The following is a 12,159-nucleotide window of genomic DNA, read 5'->3' on the forward strand; positions in this document are numbered from 1 at the left end:
CAAACAAGAGTCCTGGGCCAGATGGCTTCCCAGGGGAGTTCTACCAGACATTTAAGACAGAGTTAATACCTATTCTCAAACTATTCCAAAAAGATAGAAATGGAAGGAAAGCTTACAAACTCATTGTATGAAGCCAGCATTACCTTAATTCCAAAACCAGACAAAGACCCCACTAAAAAGAATTATAGGTCAATGTTCCTGATGAACCTAGATGAAGAAATTCTCAATAAGATACTAATAAATTGAATTCAACAGTACATTAAAAGAATTATTCACCATGATCAAGTAGGATTCATTCCTGGGTTGCAGGGCTGATTCAGGATTTGCAAAAACAATCCCCAGAATATACCACATTAATAAAAGAAAGGATGAGAACCATATGATCCTTTCAATAGATGCAGATGCATTTGACAAAATACAGCATTCTTTCTTGATAAAAACCCTCAAGAAAGTAAGGAGGGGTGCCTGGGTGGCTCAGTTTTTTGAGCATCCAACTTCAGCTCAGGTCATGATCTCAGTTCATGGGTTTGAGCCCCTGCATCGGGCTTTGTGCTGACAGCTCAGAGTGTGGAGCCTGCTTCAGATTCTGTGTTTCTATCTCTCTCTCTGCCCCTCCCCCACTCCTGCTCTGTCTCTGCCTTTCTCTTTTTCTCAAACAAAAAGTAAATAAACATTAAAAAAGAAAGAAAGTAGGGATAGAAGGAACATACCTCAAGACCACAAAGGACATATATGAAAGACCCAGTGCAAATATGTTCCTCAATGGGGAAAAACTAAGAGGTTTCCCCCTAAGGTCAGGAACAGGATAGGGATGTCTAATCTCACCACTGTTGTTCAACACAGTATTGGAAGCCCTAGCCTCAGCAGTCAGAAAACAAAAAGAAATTAAAAGCATCCAAATAATCAAGGAAGAAGTCAAACTTTCACTCTTTGCAGATGTCATGATGCTCTGTGGAAAACCTGAAAGACTCCACCAAATACTGCTAGAACTGATACATGAATTCAGCAATGTAGCAGGATATAAAAATCAATGTACAGAAATTGGTTGCATTTCTATACACCAATAATGAAGCAGCAGTAAGGGAAATCAAAGAACTGATCCCATTTACAATTTTACCAAAAGCCATAAGATACCTAGGAATAAACCTAACCAAAGAGGTAAAATATCTGCATGCTGAAAACTAGAGAAAGCTTATGAAAGAAATTGTAGAAGATACAAAGAAATGGGAAAACACTCCATGCTCATGAATTGGAAGAATAAATATTGTTAAATGTCTGTACAACCGAAAGCAATCTACACATTCAGTGCAGTCCTTCTCAAAATAACACCAGCGTTCTTCACAAAGTTAGAATAAAGAATTCTAAAATTTGTATGGAACCAGAAAAGACTCCAAATAACTAAAGTAATGTTGAAAAATAAACAAAGCTGGAGGCCTCACAATTCCAGATTTCAAGCTGTATTACAAAGCTGTAATCATCAAGACAATATGGTACTGGCACAAAAACAGACATATAGATCAATGGAACACAAGAGAGAACCCAGAAACAGACCCATAAATGTATGGGCAAATAATCTTTGACAAAGCAAGAAAGAATATCTAATGGACAAAAGACAGTCTCTTCAGTGATTGGTGTGGGAAAACTGGACAGCAACATGCAGAAGACTGAAACTGGACCACTTTCTTACACCATGCACAAAAATCAATTCAAATTGGATGAAAGGCCTAAACACAATACAGGAAGCCTAGAGGAGAAAACAGGCAACAACCTCTTTGACCTTGGTCACAGCAACTTCTTACTTGACATGTCTCCTGAGGCAAGGGAAAGAAAAGCAAAAATGAACTGTTGGGACCTCATCAAGATAAAAAGCTGCACAGTGAAGAAAACAATCAACAAAACTAAAAGGCAAATGATGGAATGACAGAAAATATTTGCAAATGACATATCAGATAATGAGTTAGTATCCAAAATCTATGAAGAACTTCTCAAACTCAACACCCAGTAAACAAATAATGCATTGAAGAAATGGGCAAAAGACATGAATAGACACTTCTCTGAAGAAGACATCCCAATTCCAAAGAAGTCATCCCAATGGCTAACAGACACATGAAAAGATGCTCAACATCAGTCGTCATCTGGGAAATACAAATCAAAACCACAGTGAGATACCACCTCACACCTGTCAGAAAGGCTAACATTAACAACTCAGGCAACAACAGATGTTGGTGAGGATGTGGAGAAAGAGGAACCCTTTTGCACTGCTGGTGGAAATGCAACTGATGCAGCCACTCTGGAAAGGTGTGGAAGTTCCTCAAAAAATTAAAAATAGAACTACTCTATGATCCAGCAATTGCACTACTGGGTATTTATCCAAAGGATACAAAAATGCTGATATGAAGGGGAGATGCACCCCAGTGCTTATAGCAGTGCTATGGATAATAGTCAAGTTATGGAAAGTGTCCAAATGGTCATTGACTGATAAATGGATAAAGAATATATGGTGTGTGTGTGTGTGTGTGTGTGTGTGTGTGTGTGTGTGTGTATACACCATGGAATATTACTTGGTGATCAAAAAGAATGAAATCTTGCCATTTGCAACAACATAGATGGACCTGGAGGGTATTATGCAAAGCAAAATAAGTCAGTCAGAGAAAGACAGATATCACATGATTTCACTCATATGTGGAATTTGAGAAACAGGACAGATGAACATAGGGGAAGGGAAGTAAAAATAAGGTAAAAACAGAGAGGGAAGCATACCATAAGAGACTTAAAAAATACAGAAAACAACATTGTTGGCAGGGTGTTGAGCAGGGCAATGGGCTAAATGAGTGATGGTATTAAGGAGGGCACTTGTTGGGATGAGCTCTGGGTGTTATATGTAAGTCAGGAATCACTAAATTCTACTCCTGAAACCATTATACCACTATAGGTTAACTAACTTGGATTTAAATTTTTTAAAAATGTCTGATTCACCTCAGTTGATCACTAGGAGTGATTCATCTTTGTAGACTGTTAGGGCTAGAAGGAACCTCCAGACATCCTAGTCTATACTTACACCTATGGTTTCCTGACAACTGACTTTCCATCCTCTGCTTGGACACTTCTAGTGACTGAGAGATAGTCTTTCCTTTTGTCTTTTTTTTTTTTTAAATTTTTAATGTTTTTTTATTTATTTTTGATACAGAGAGAGACAGAGCATGAAAAGGGGAGGGTCAGAGAGAGAGGGAGATACAGAATTGGAAGCAGGCTCCAGGCTCTGAGCTAGCTGTCAGCACAGAGCCCGACGCGGGGCTTGAACCCACGAACGTGAGATCTGACCTGAGCCGAAGCCGGATGCTTAACTGACTGAGCCACCCAGGCACCCCTTTCCTTTTGTCTTTGATAGTTGTAAATGTTAGGAAGCCTTTTATATTAGATTGGCATGCACTCCTGTTTTGAATCACACAGAAGTCTAATTCCTCATGCCTAATGCTCTTCATATTTATGAAGAGATCCTTCACATTCTCTTTGAGATATCCCTCTTTCATGTGACCTATCTCTTTACTTTGATGACTCTTTCGATACACCTGCCTATTTTTCTGCCTAAGTGATTTGTGATTCTGGCTCTCTCCCAGAAAATGAACACTCAGAAATTTTCATTTTGTATAAGGACAGGCTTGTGTTGGCAGAAAGGTACCCGACTTCAGCTTGGTTGTAATGTACAGGAAGAAAAGACGCTGGACAGCAACAGGAAAAAATTGGGGACAGGTTCTTGGTTTTCTCCAGTCTCTTTAAGCCAAACTTTTTTAGTGGAATCTCTGTATCTTAAACTGCCAGTACAGGACCACATTTAAGACTGTCCCTCTAGATTATAGTTCAATCAGTGAAGAATATTATGCAAATTAAAATAGGAAAAAACATAATAGCACATATTAGCTATTAAATATTCCGTAAACATCTCTGTAATGACATAAATTTTAAACATACTGTAAACCATCTTATAAGACAACACACACTCATTTCCCTAATCATGCCATTAATGGAAATAGTGAACAAGTGCTGGTGTCCTTGAAAATATAACACTGTGATCTAGGAAGCTCATCTGGCCTGTCTTTGGGCTCTGTGAGCATGTTGGGAAAACAAGTAGTTGAAAAGTGAAGACACAGTCCTTCAGCTTGGTCTGCATAATGTCAGATAATCCAGAAGGGTTTTTTTTTCTTCACTTGAATAGAACACATTTTTTTGACAGAATTGACTGAGTGTTTAGGTTTCTTGTAGACACAGTCTTAGCAAAGAAAACTAAAAATTCCTTTTGGGGAAGAAAATTGTAGCTAGTTATATCTCATAAAACCATTCTTATGTTCATTTTCTGGCAGAAATTGCTGTGAGTATATCTTCTAGGGCCAATATGTAAGAGACCTTTTTATGCTTAAATAAAAGCTCACAGATTTTCTGTCTTAAAGTTGTTCCATTGACTTGTATTAGTTCTGAAAATAAAATGAAAACCTTTAGTAAAAAAGAAAGCTCATACTTTAATTAAAATACTGACATAATTTGAACTCACTTTATTTGTTTACATTGTGTCTAACACCTATGTTGTCCAGTCTTCGGAGATACAAAGAAACAATATTATAGCAGAAGCGTCTTTGGTTTTCTGGTACCTTTTTTTGTACCTAAAGTCCTGTTTAAACATAATTCCATGATTTCATAGAAAAAGAGATATTCATCATTGTGTTTACATAATGATAGGTTTGCAATGCTTGATTAAGTTTATGCCTCTAAAACATGAATGGCATCATTTGGGCTGCTGGGGAGTAGATTTATTTTAGTAAGAAATCTTTCAGATCAATTCATAAATGAGAAAGAAATAAATGTGAGTACACATTTGTTCTATTTTGGTTTTTAAGCTCTAATGATTAGAATTCAGTCAGCCAAAAAGAAATTAAATTTGAAATCTAGTTCTTGTTAAGAAATTTTGCATGCTGCTATTCAACCCATTGTTTTAAAATCTCTGTGGCAAGAGAGTAGAACATTACTTTGGTAGATGTAGTGGCTGATAGGTTGGAGAGCAGAAAAGAAACTCAGTGAGTAACAGGATATCTGGTACCTTCTGAGCATAGCTCCTAAATGCATTGAGAGCAATGGATAAATCAGAAACTGGAGCAAGAAGGTACTCAGAAGTCTACATCAGTGTTAGTGGTATGATGAAAATATGATTTATTTTGAGAAATTGATGGAAAAATTAAAGGAAATGCTTTTTGAGCAGAGCTAAGAAAAAGATAATTGTTTTAAGATCCACACACACAAAAAACTCATCTTGAAAATGGGAAATTTATTATGTACAGAAGTGTTGCAAGTTTGTGGATAGATATACAGTAAAACTTGAAGGATATGGAAAGCATGCTTTTAGGAGTACCGTTTATAATGAAGGAACTCAACTATAATTTAAATAAACCTTTACATTATGAACTCTTCTTTCAATTTCTTATAAAAAGCACTATAAAGTCACTATTCTTAATGCATGCATAAAACAATGGCTTACACATCTTATGTGCAACTTTTCACCACCTGCAGAGAGAAAACAGTAGTTTTCCTACATAGAAAGCCTGTTATTTGCAGATCTACTCGACTGCTCTGAGTCATTGATGGTTGTAGGCTTTATATTTAACTTGAAATGCAAAGCAGTTTCTTCCAAGGCCTGAAGTTAAATCGTTTTGCCAAGTATATACAGGTATATTCTGGGTTTTCCTTGTCTTGCTACATATACTTGAAAAACAAGGCCTATCATTTTTTTAAGAGGTGTGTGTGTGTGTGTGTGTGTGTGTGTGTGTGTGTGTGTGTTCAGTGAGATCAGTTGCATTCTTTTTTTCCCTCCACCTGTCTGGAGGGTTCTTTTTATATATCTTTTCCAGTTCTTGCCATTATGAGTTTTGATCACAGCAGGAGAATTATTTTCACACAACTTTGATGAGGTCATACTTATTGCGATGACTTTTCCATTATTTCTATCTAAAATCTTAAACTATGCTGTACATATTATCCTGGGTTAATATAAGTATAGCATTCAGAATTTTTGCATCTATTCACAAATAAGATTGGCTTGTAAGAATGCCTTTTTCTTTTATGAGCACTGCCCTGGTTAGGTTTTGGTTATTCTTACTGAGTGAAATGAACTGGATGGCTTTTCATTACCCTGAAATAGTTTATATGGGAATCATCTGGTCCCTAAAAGCAGGAAAGAACCTTGTAGAGAACTTCTTGAATGACATGATAAATGCTGTCAATAAAAATAAGGCAAAGTAAGAGGACAGAGTGAATGGGCCTGCTGTTTCAGATGAGGGGGTTAGAAGAGTTCTCTCCAATGAGCAGTAACCACCGAGAAGAGAGGGAGCGATCAAGTATCTGCGGGAAGAGCAACTTAGGCAAAAGAAACAGAAGGGCCAAAGCCTTAAGAACAGAATTTGGTTGCCATATTCGAGGAACAGTGAGGATGCTAGCATATCTAGAGAAAGGGAGGTAATGGTAAGGTATGAACTCAGAGTGATGGTGAGAAGTCCGTTTATTTGGGGCCCTATAGGCAAAAATCAACAAAAGCGTAGTTCTTTGTCTTTTCTGTTCATTTAAAATTTTATTCTTTAATCTTATTTTTCTCTGTTTTTGATTTGCCTGCTCATGTATATTTTTTATCCTTTTTCTGTTTTTAAATAAAGATTTAAGAATGCAAGTTTTAAGTACAGCATTGCTTACACTCTATAAAGTTCATGGTCATAAGTCACATGGCCGTCTCTAAGCTACAAAAGAGGCTGGTAAATGGAAGATTTTTATTTTATTATCTAAAACAGTTTTCTTAATGTTTATTTGTGTGTGTGTGTGTGTGTGTGTGTGTGTGTGTGTGTGTGTGTGAGAGAGAGAGAGAGAGAGAGAGAGAGAGACAGAGAGAGACAGAGAGAGACAGAGAACAAGCAGGGGAGAAGCACAAGAGAAAGAGAGGAAGACACAGAATCTGAGGCAGGCTCCAGGCTCTGAGATGTCAGCACAGAGCCCAGTGTGAGACTAGAACTCATTAAGTTGTGAGATCATGACCTGAGCCGAAGTCGGATGCTTAACCGACTGAGCCACCCAGGTGCCCCAGAAATGGAAGATTTTAAAATAAATGTATATGGCAGCCCCAGTCAAAATCAGGATTCTCTTTAGTAAGGAATAATGGGATAATCAATATTGGATAAACTACTAGCAATATCTTTCATGGGGTGCCTGGACATCTCAGTCAGTTGTGTCTGACTCTTGATTTCCTCTCAGACCGTGATCCCACGGTGGTGTGATAGAGCCCTGTGTTGGGCTCCTCTCTAGGCGTGCAGCATGCTTTATATTCTCTCTCTCTCTCTCTCTCTCTCTCTCTCTCTCTCTCTCTCTCTCTGCCCCTCCCCAGCTCATGCTCTTGTGCACTCTTTCTCTTTCTCTCTTTCAAAAAAAAAATCTTTCATAAAATTCTACCATCCTGGGAGATTTTCCCTATAGATTCTGTGCTATAAAAATTGTTACCAAACATTGTGAAATGGAAGATACCCAACTTATTTTATGAAACTAGCCAGAAGCTTGTATCAAAACTAACAAAGATGGCTGAAAGGAAAATTACAGTCCAGTTTAACTTATGAATGTAATTTTAAAAAATTAATTAATGAATTATATAATCTACACCCAAGTTAGTTAGCATACAGTGCAACAATGATTTCAGGAGTAGATTCCTTAATGCCCCTTACCCATTTAGCCTGTCCCCCTCCCACAACCCCTCCAGCAACCAACATTGTTCTCTGAATTTAAGAGTCTCTTATGGGTTGTTCCTCTCCCTATTTTTTTTTTCTTTTGCTTCCCTTCCCTCATGTTCATCTGTTTTGTGTATTAAATTCCTCATATGGATGAAGTCATATGATATTTGTCTTTCTCTGACTGACTAATTTCTCTTAGCATAATACCCTCTAGTTCCATCCATGTAGTTGCAAATGGAACATTTCATTCCTTTTGATTGCGAGTAATAATCTATTGTGTATGTATATATACCACATCTTCTTTATCCATTCATCCATTGATGGACATTTGGGCTCTTTTCATACTTTGGCTATTGTCAATAACGCTACTATAAACACTGGGGTGCAGGTGCCCCTGTAAGACAGCATACCTGTATCCCTTGGAAAAATACCTAGTAATGCAATTGCTGGATCATAGAGTAGTTCTATTTTTAATTTTTTGGGGAACCTCCACACCTTTCCAGAGTGGCTGCACCAGTTTGCATCTCCACCAGCAGTGCAAAAGGATTCCCATTTCTCCACATCCTCACCAACATCTGTTGTTGCCTTAGTTGTTAATGTTAGCCTTTCTGACAGGTGTGAGGTGGTATCTCATTGTGGTTTTGATTTGAATTTCCCAGATGATAAGTGATGTTGAGCATCTTTTCATGTGTCAGTTGGCCATCTGGATATCTTCTTCGGAGAAGTGTCTATTCATGTCTTTTGCCCATTTTTCCACTGGATTATTTGTTTGTTTGTTTTCGATGTTGAGTTTTATAAGTACTTTATAGATTTTAGATACTAACCCTTTATCTGATATGTCATTTGCAATATCTTCTCCCATTCTGTCGTTTGCCTTTTAGTTTTGCTGATTGTTTCCTTGGCTGTGCAGAAGTTTTTAATTTGATGATGTCCCAAAAGTCCATTTGCTTTTATTTCCCTTTCCTTCAGAGACATGTTGAGTAAGAAGTTGCTGCAGCTAAGGTCAAAGAGGTTTTTGTCTGCTTTCTCCTCTACGATTTTGACGGCCTCTTGTCTTACATTTAAGTCTTTCATCCTTTTTTAGTTTATTTTTGTGTATGGTGTAAGAAGGTGGATGAGGTTCATTCTTCTGCATGTTGCTGTCCAAGTTTTCCCAGCACCATTTGCTGAAGAGACTGTCTTTATTCCATTGGATATTCTTTCCTGCTTTGTCAAAGATTAGTTGGCCATATGTTTGTGGGTCCATTTCCAAGTTCTCTATTCTGTTCCATTGATCTGAGTGTCTGTTTTTGTGCCAGTACCGTATTGTCTTGATGATTACACCTTTGTAATATATCTTGAAGTCTGGGATTGTGATGCCTCCAGCTTTGGTTTTCTTTTTCAAGATTGCTTTGGCTATTTGGGGTCTTTTCCTTTTCCATACAAACTTTAGGGTTGTTTGTCCTAGCTCTGTGAAGAATGCTGGTGTTATTTTGGTAGGGATTCCATGAATGTAATTGAAAGCCCAAAATACAAATATATCAGGTTTTCAGCATTAGAAGAATCATCCATCATGATCATGTAGGGTTCATACTATAAGTGTAAGAATGCCTTAATATTAGGAAATCTTTTTAAAGAACACACCATATCAAAAGATCCAATAAGAAAAAAATATAATCACAATAGATAAGAATGATAAAAGGTTGCACTCATTTCTGATTAGAAAACTAGTCCTAGACAACTAATACCAGAAAGACGTTTCTTTACTGAAATAAAGATATCTAACTGCCTCTCCGGGTCAAGCTTATTCCAGTTCAAAGGGCAAAAATATAATCCATATATCCCTAGCCTTATCAATCTGTGACTACGAAGTATACTTCTATGTAGTATCAAGAACAGTACAGTAAAAAAAAAAAAAACCATAATAATGTACTCCCAGTTACTTCTGGATGTTTCTCAAGGTAGTCTCTTATATGTACTGCAAACACATTTCTCCCTCCTTCCTCAGCTCACATCTTTCCAACTTGCCACCATATGGCTGCCAATAACTCTAGTTAGGTAGATATACTGGGCATACCTGTTTCTATGCTCAATAAAAAATAGCACCCAATAGTTCAATAGGTTTTTTTTTTTTTTTTTGCTATTTGAGTATAAAAATGAAGATATTTCTAATATTGCCTTAGAGCATTAGTAATAAGTAGTTTTATAAGATAAAATTATCTACTACTTTGTGAAGGTGCTAATATGAATTTGCCCTAATAATAAGCTGAGTAAGGTTTAAAGTTGGAAACCACAGTAATGAATGTTTTACATCACTGTTTTTAAACCTTTATTTTTTATTATTTTTTATTTTTTACCACAGCCTACATTAAGAAGAGGGAGTGGATGGGTGAGATAGGTGAAGGAGATTAAAAGATACAAACTTCCAGTTATAAGTCATAGGGATGTAAAAAGTACACCATAAGAAATGTAGTCAATCATATCATAATAACTTTTTATGGTGAGAGATGGTAACTAGACTTATCATGGTGATAATTTTATAATGTATGTAGATGTTGAATCATTACGTTGTATACCTAAAACTAATATACTGTTGTATGTCAGTTATACTTCAATAAAAAATATCTTATACTGTGACTCAGTACATATACATACACAAACATTCTCTACGTATATATCCACATAATTAGAAGAGGCATAGAAGTTTCCAAGGATCTCTGCAAAATACTCATATTATCTCTTAGAATTAAAAAAATTGATGTCAACCCACCAAATTGATTTTCCTAGACCATGCTTTTCACAAATTTTATGGTTATTAAATTTTGAATGGTGAAAACCCATTGGTTTTTAGAAATATGTCCTAATTTTGTTGTAAATATTAACTCTCCCTGTAGGGGCAGGATGCTTTTGGTGCTAGTGGAAAATTTTTCTCTGATTTATAAGAGGGTGATAGAATCAGAAAGAACCTCCTTAATTATTATTTATTTTCTTTCTGTAGCTCTCATGTGTGAATATAAGTGTAGTGCATCATTACTGTAAAGACCTCACCAATTGGAAGTTACAGTTTTCACCATCAGCTTTCCTTATCCCTTTTGGTCTCGTTCTTTTCCTCAAGGAGTGGAAACTTCTTTCTTTCAAGTTGCTTTTCTTGCAGAGTTAAGCAAATGGCCAATAGTGACTTCAGTAAACGATGTGCAAAATGCTCCAACGGTTCGTCTACTTCTAAGCAAGATATACTTTATGTCTGTGACTGTAAAAGAAGGCTTTCTCCAATCTCTGTGGTGGAAATGTCTCAGGCATCAAGCAGTACCAGCTCAGAATTTGTAGTTTCATCAGAGAAAAACAAAGAAAACCAATCCATCATAGATAATGTCTCTGTGAAAGATATGGTAAATATTGAAGATTTTATATTCCAATGCTAGTTGACATCCCATTTCCTAATCCCAACCCTAGCTTCAGCAATATCCCATGGGACCTTGTCAGCTAAATCATTGCCTTCTTAACTATTAAAGGAACATTTCTTGCTTATGTGAGAGGTGAGCAAAATTGGTTAGTAATTTCTTTTATGATAATTCCATCTACTGCCAAATTATTTTCCACGATCATGAATAATTTGGAATGTTATTCCAGCTTCTTTAGTTTTTATTGGTTTATACAGAAATGAATTGGTTTTCAAGTTGGATTAAATCTGAATTTGGGGGCATTGTTGTAGTGAAATATAGTGTGGTTATTATTTAAGACAATTCCTGGTTGTCTAGATGGAACATCAAATATACTTTGCAAAACCGATGTATGTTGTTACAATCTATGACTCCCTGGTAGGATTGGTTTGGGGGTATTTACCTTCATGGAGAAGAGGCAGAGTGAAAGATTGTAGCTGATACAGCACAACTTTGGAGACTGAGAGCAGTAAATTTTAAAAAAGGTTCTCAGTCCTCAAAGTTGTACTTTTTTCAAATTTTCACCCTAAACTATTACTTTTTATTTGTATTACAGTATAGTTATTGCCATATAGGCTTCTCTGAGTGAATTGTTACTGTATTATTTTCATTCAAAGGATATTTTGTGAATGTTTGGTCAATAATTTTTTATATATATAACCTGTTCGAGATGATTGTTATATTTTAAAACAAGAATGATTGAGAAAGCACCGAAGTTGCTTTCTCTTGTGATTTTGAAGAATCATCAGGTAATTTCTGATAAATTTGTGATACAGGTTATCAAGTAGACTTGCCTGGATTCAGGTGATTAGATTGAATGGCTGGCTTTTTTTTTTTTTTTAATGTTTTATTTTCTTTTTGAGAGACAAAGACAGAGTACGAACAGGAGATGGACAGAGAGAGACACACACAGAATTGGAAGCAGGCTCAGAGCTGTCAGCATGGAGCCCAATGTGGGGCTCAAACCCACGAACCATGAGATCATGACCTGA

The 12,159-nt window shown here is 36.5% G+C and overlaps 1 protein-coding gene across 6 annotated transcripts in view; it reads left to right on the forward strand.

Moving 5' to 3' along the window:
* STK33 (serine/threonine kinase 33) overlaps window positions 1–12,159 on the forward strand; it is a 153,963-nt gene that overhangs the window by 74,648 nt on the left and 67,156 nt on the right. For 5 of the 6 annotated variants that reach the window (XM_029956970.1, XM_029956973.1, XM_029956968.1 and 2 more), the window contains one exon: window positions 10,882–11,116. In XM_029956970.1, the coding sequence (XP_029812830.1) occupies window positions 10,892–11,116 (225 nt within the window). In that variant the 5' untranslated portion in view covers window positions 10,882–10,891. Of the gene's footprint in view, window positions 1–10,866; window positions 11,117–12,159 lie in introns of all 6 variants that reach the window. The other variant, XM_029956972.1, reaches the window with a different exon arrangement.

Source organism: Suricata suricatta, chromosome 11 (genome assembly GCF_006229205.1).
Source record: "Suricata suricatta isolate VVHF042 chromosome 11, meerkat_22Aug2017_6uvM2_HiC, whole genome shotgun sequence".
Classification (NCBI taxonomy): domain Eukaryota; kingdom Metazoa; phylum Chordata; class Mammalia; order Carnivora; family Herpestidae; genus Suricata; species Suricata suricatta.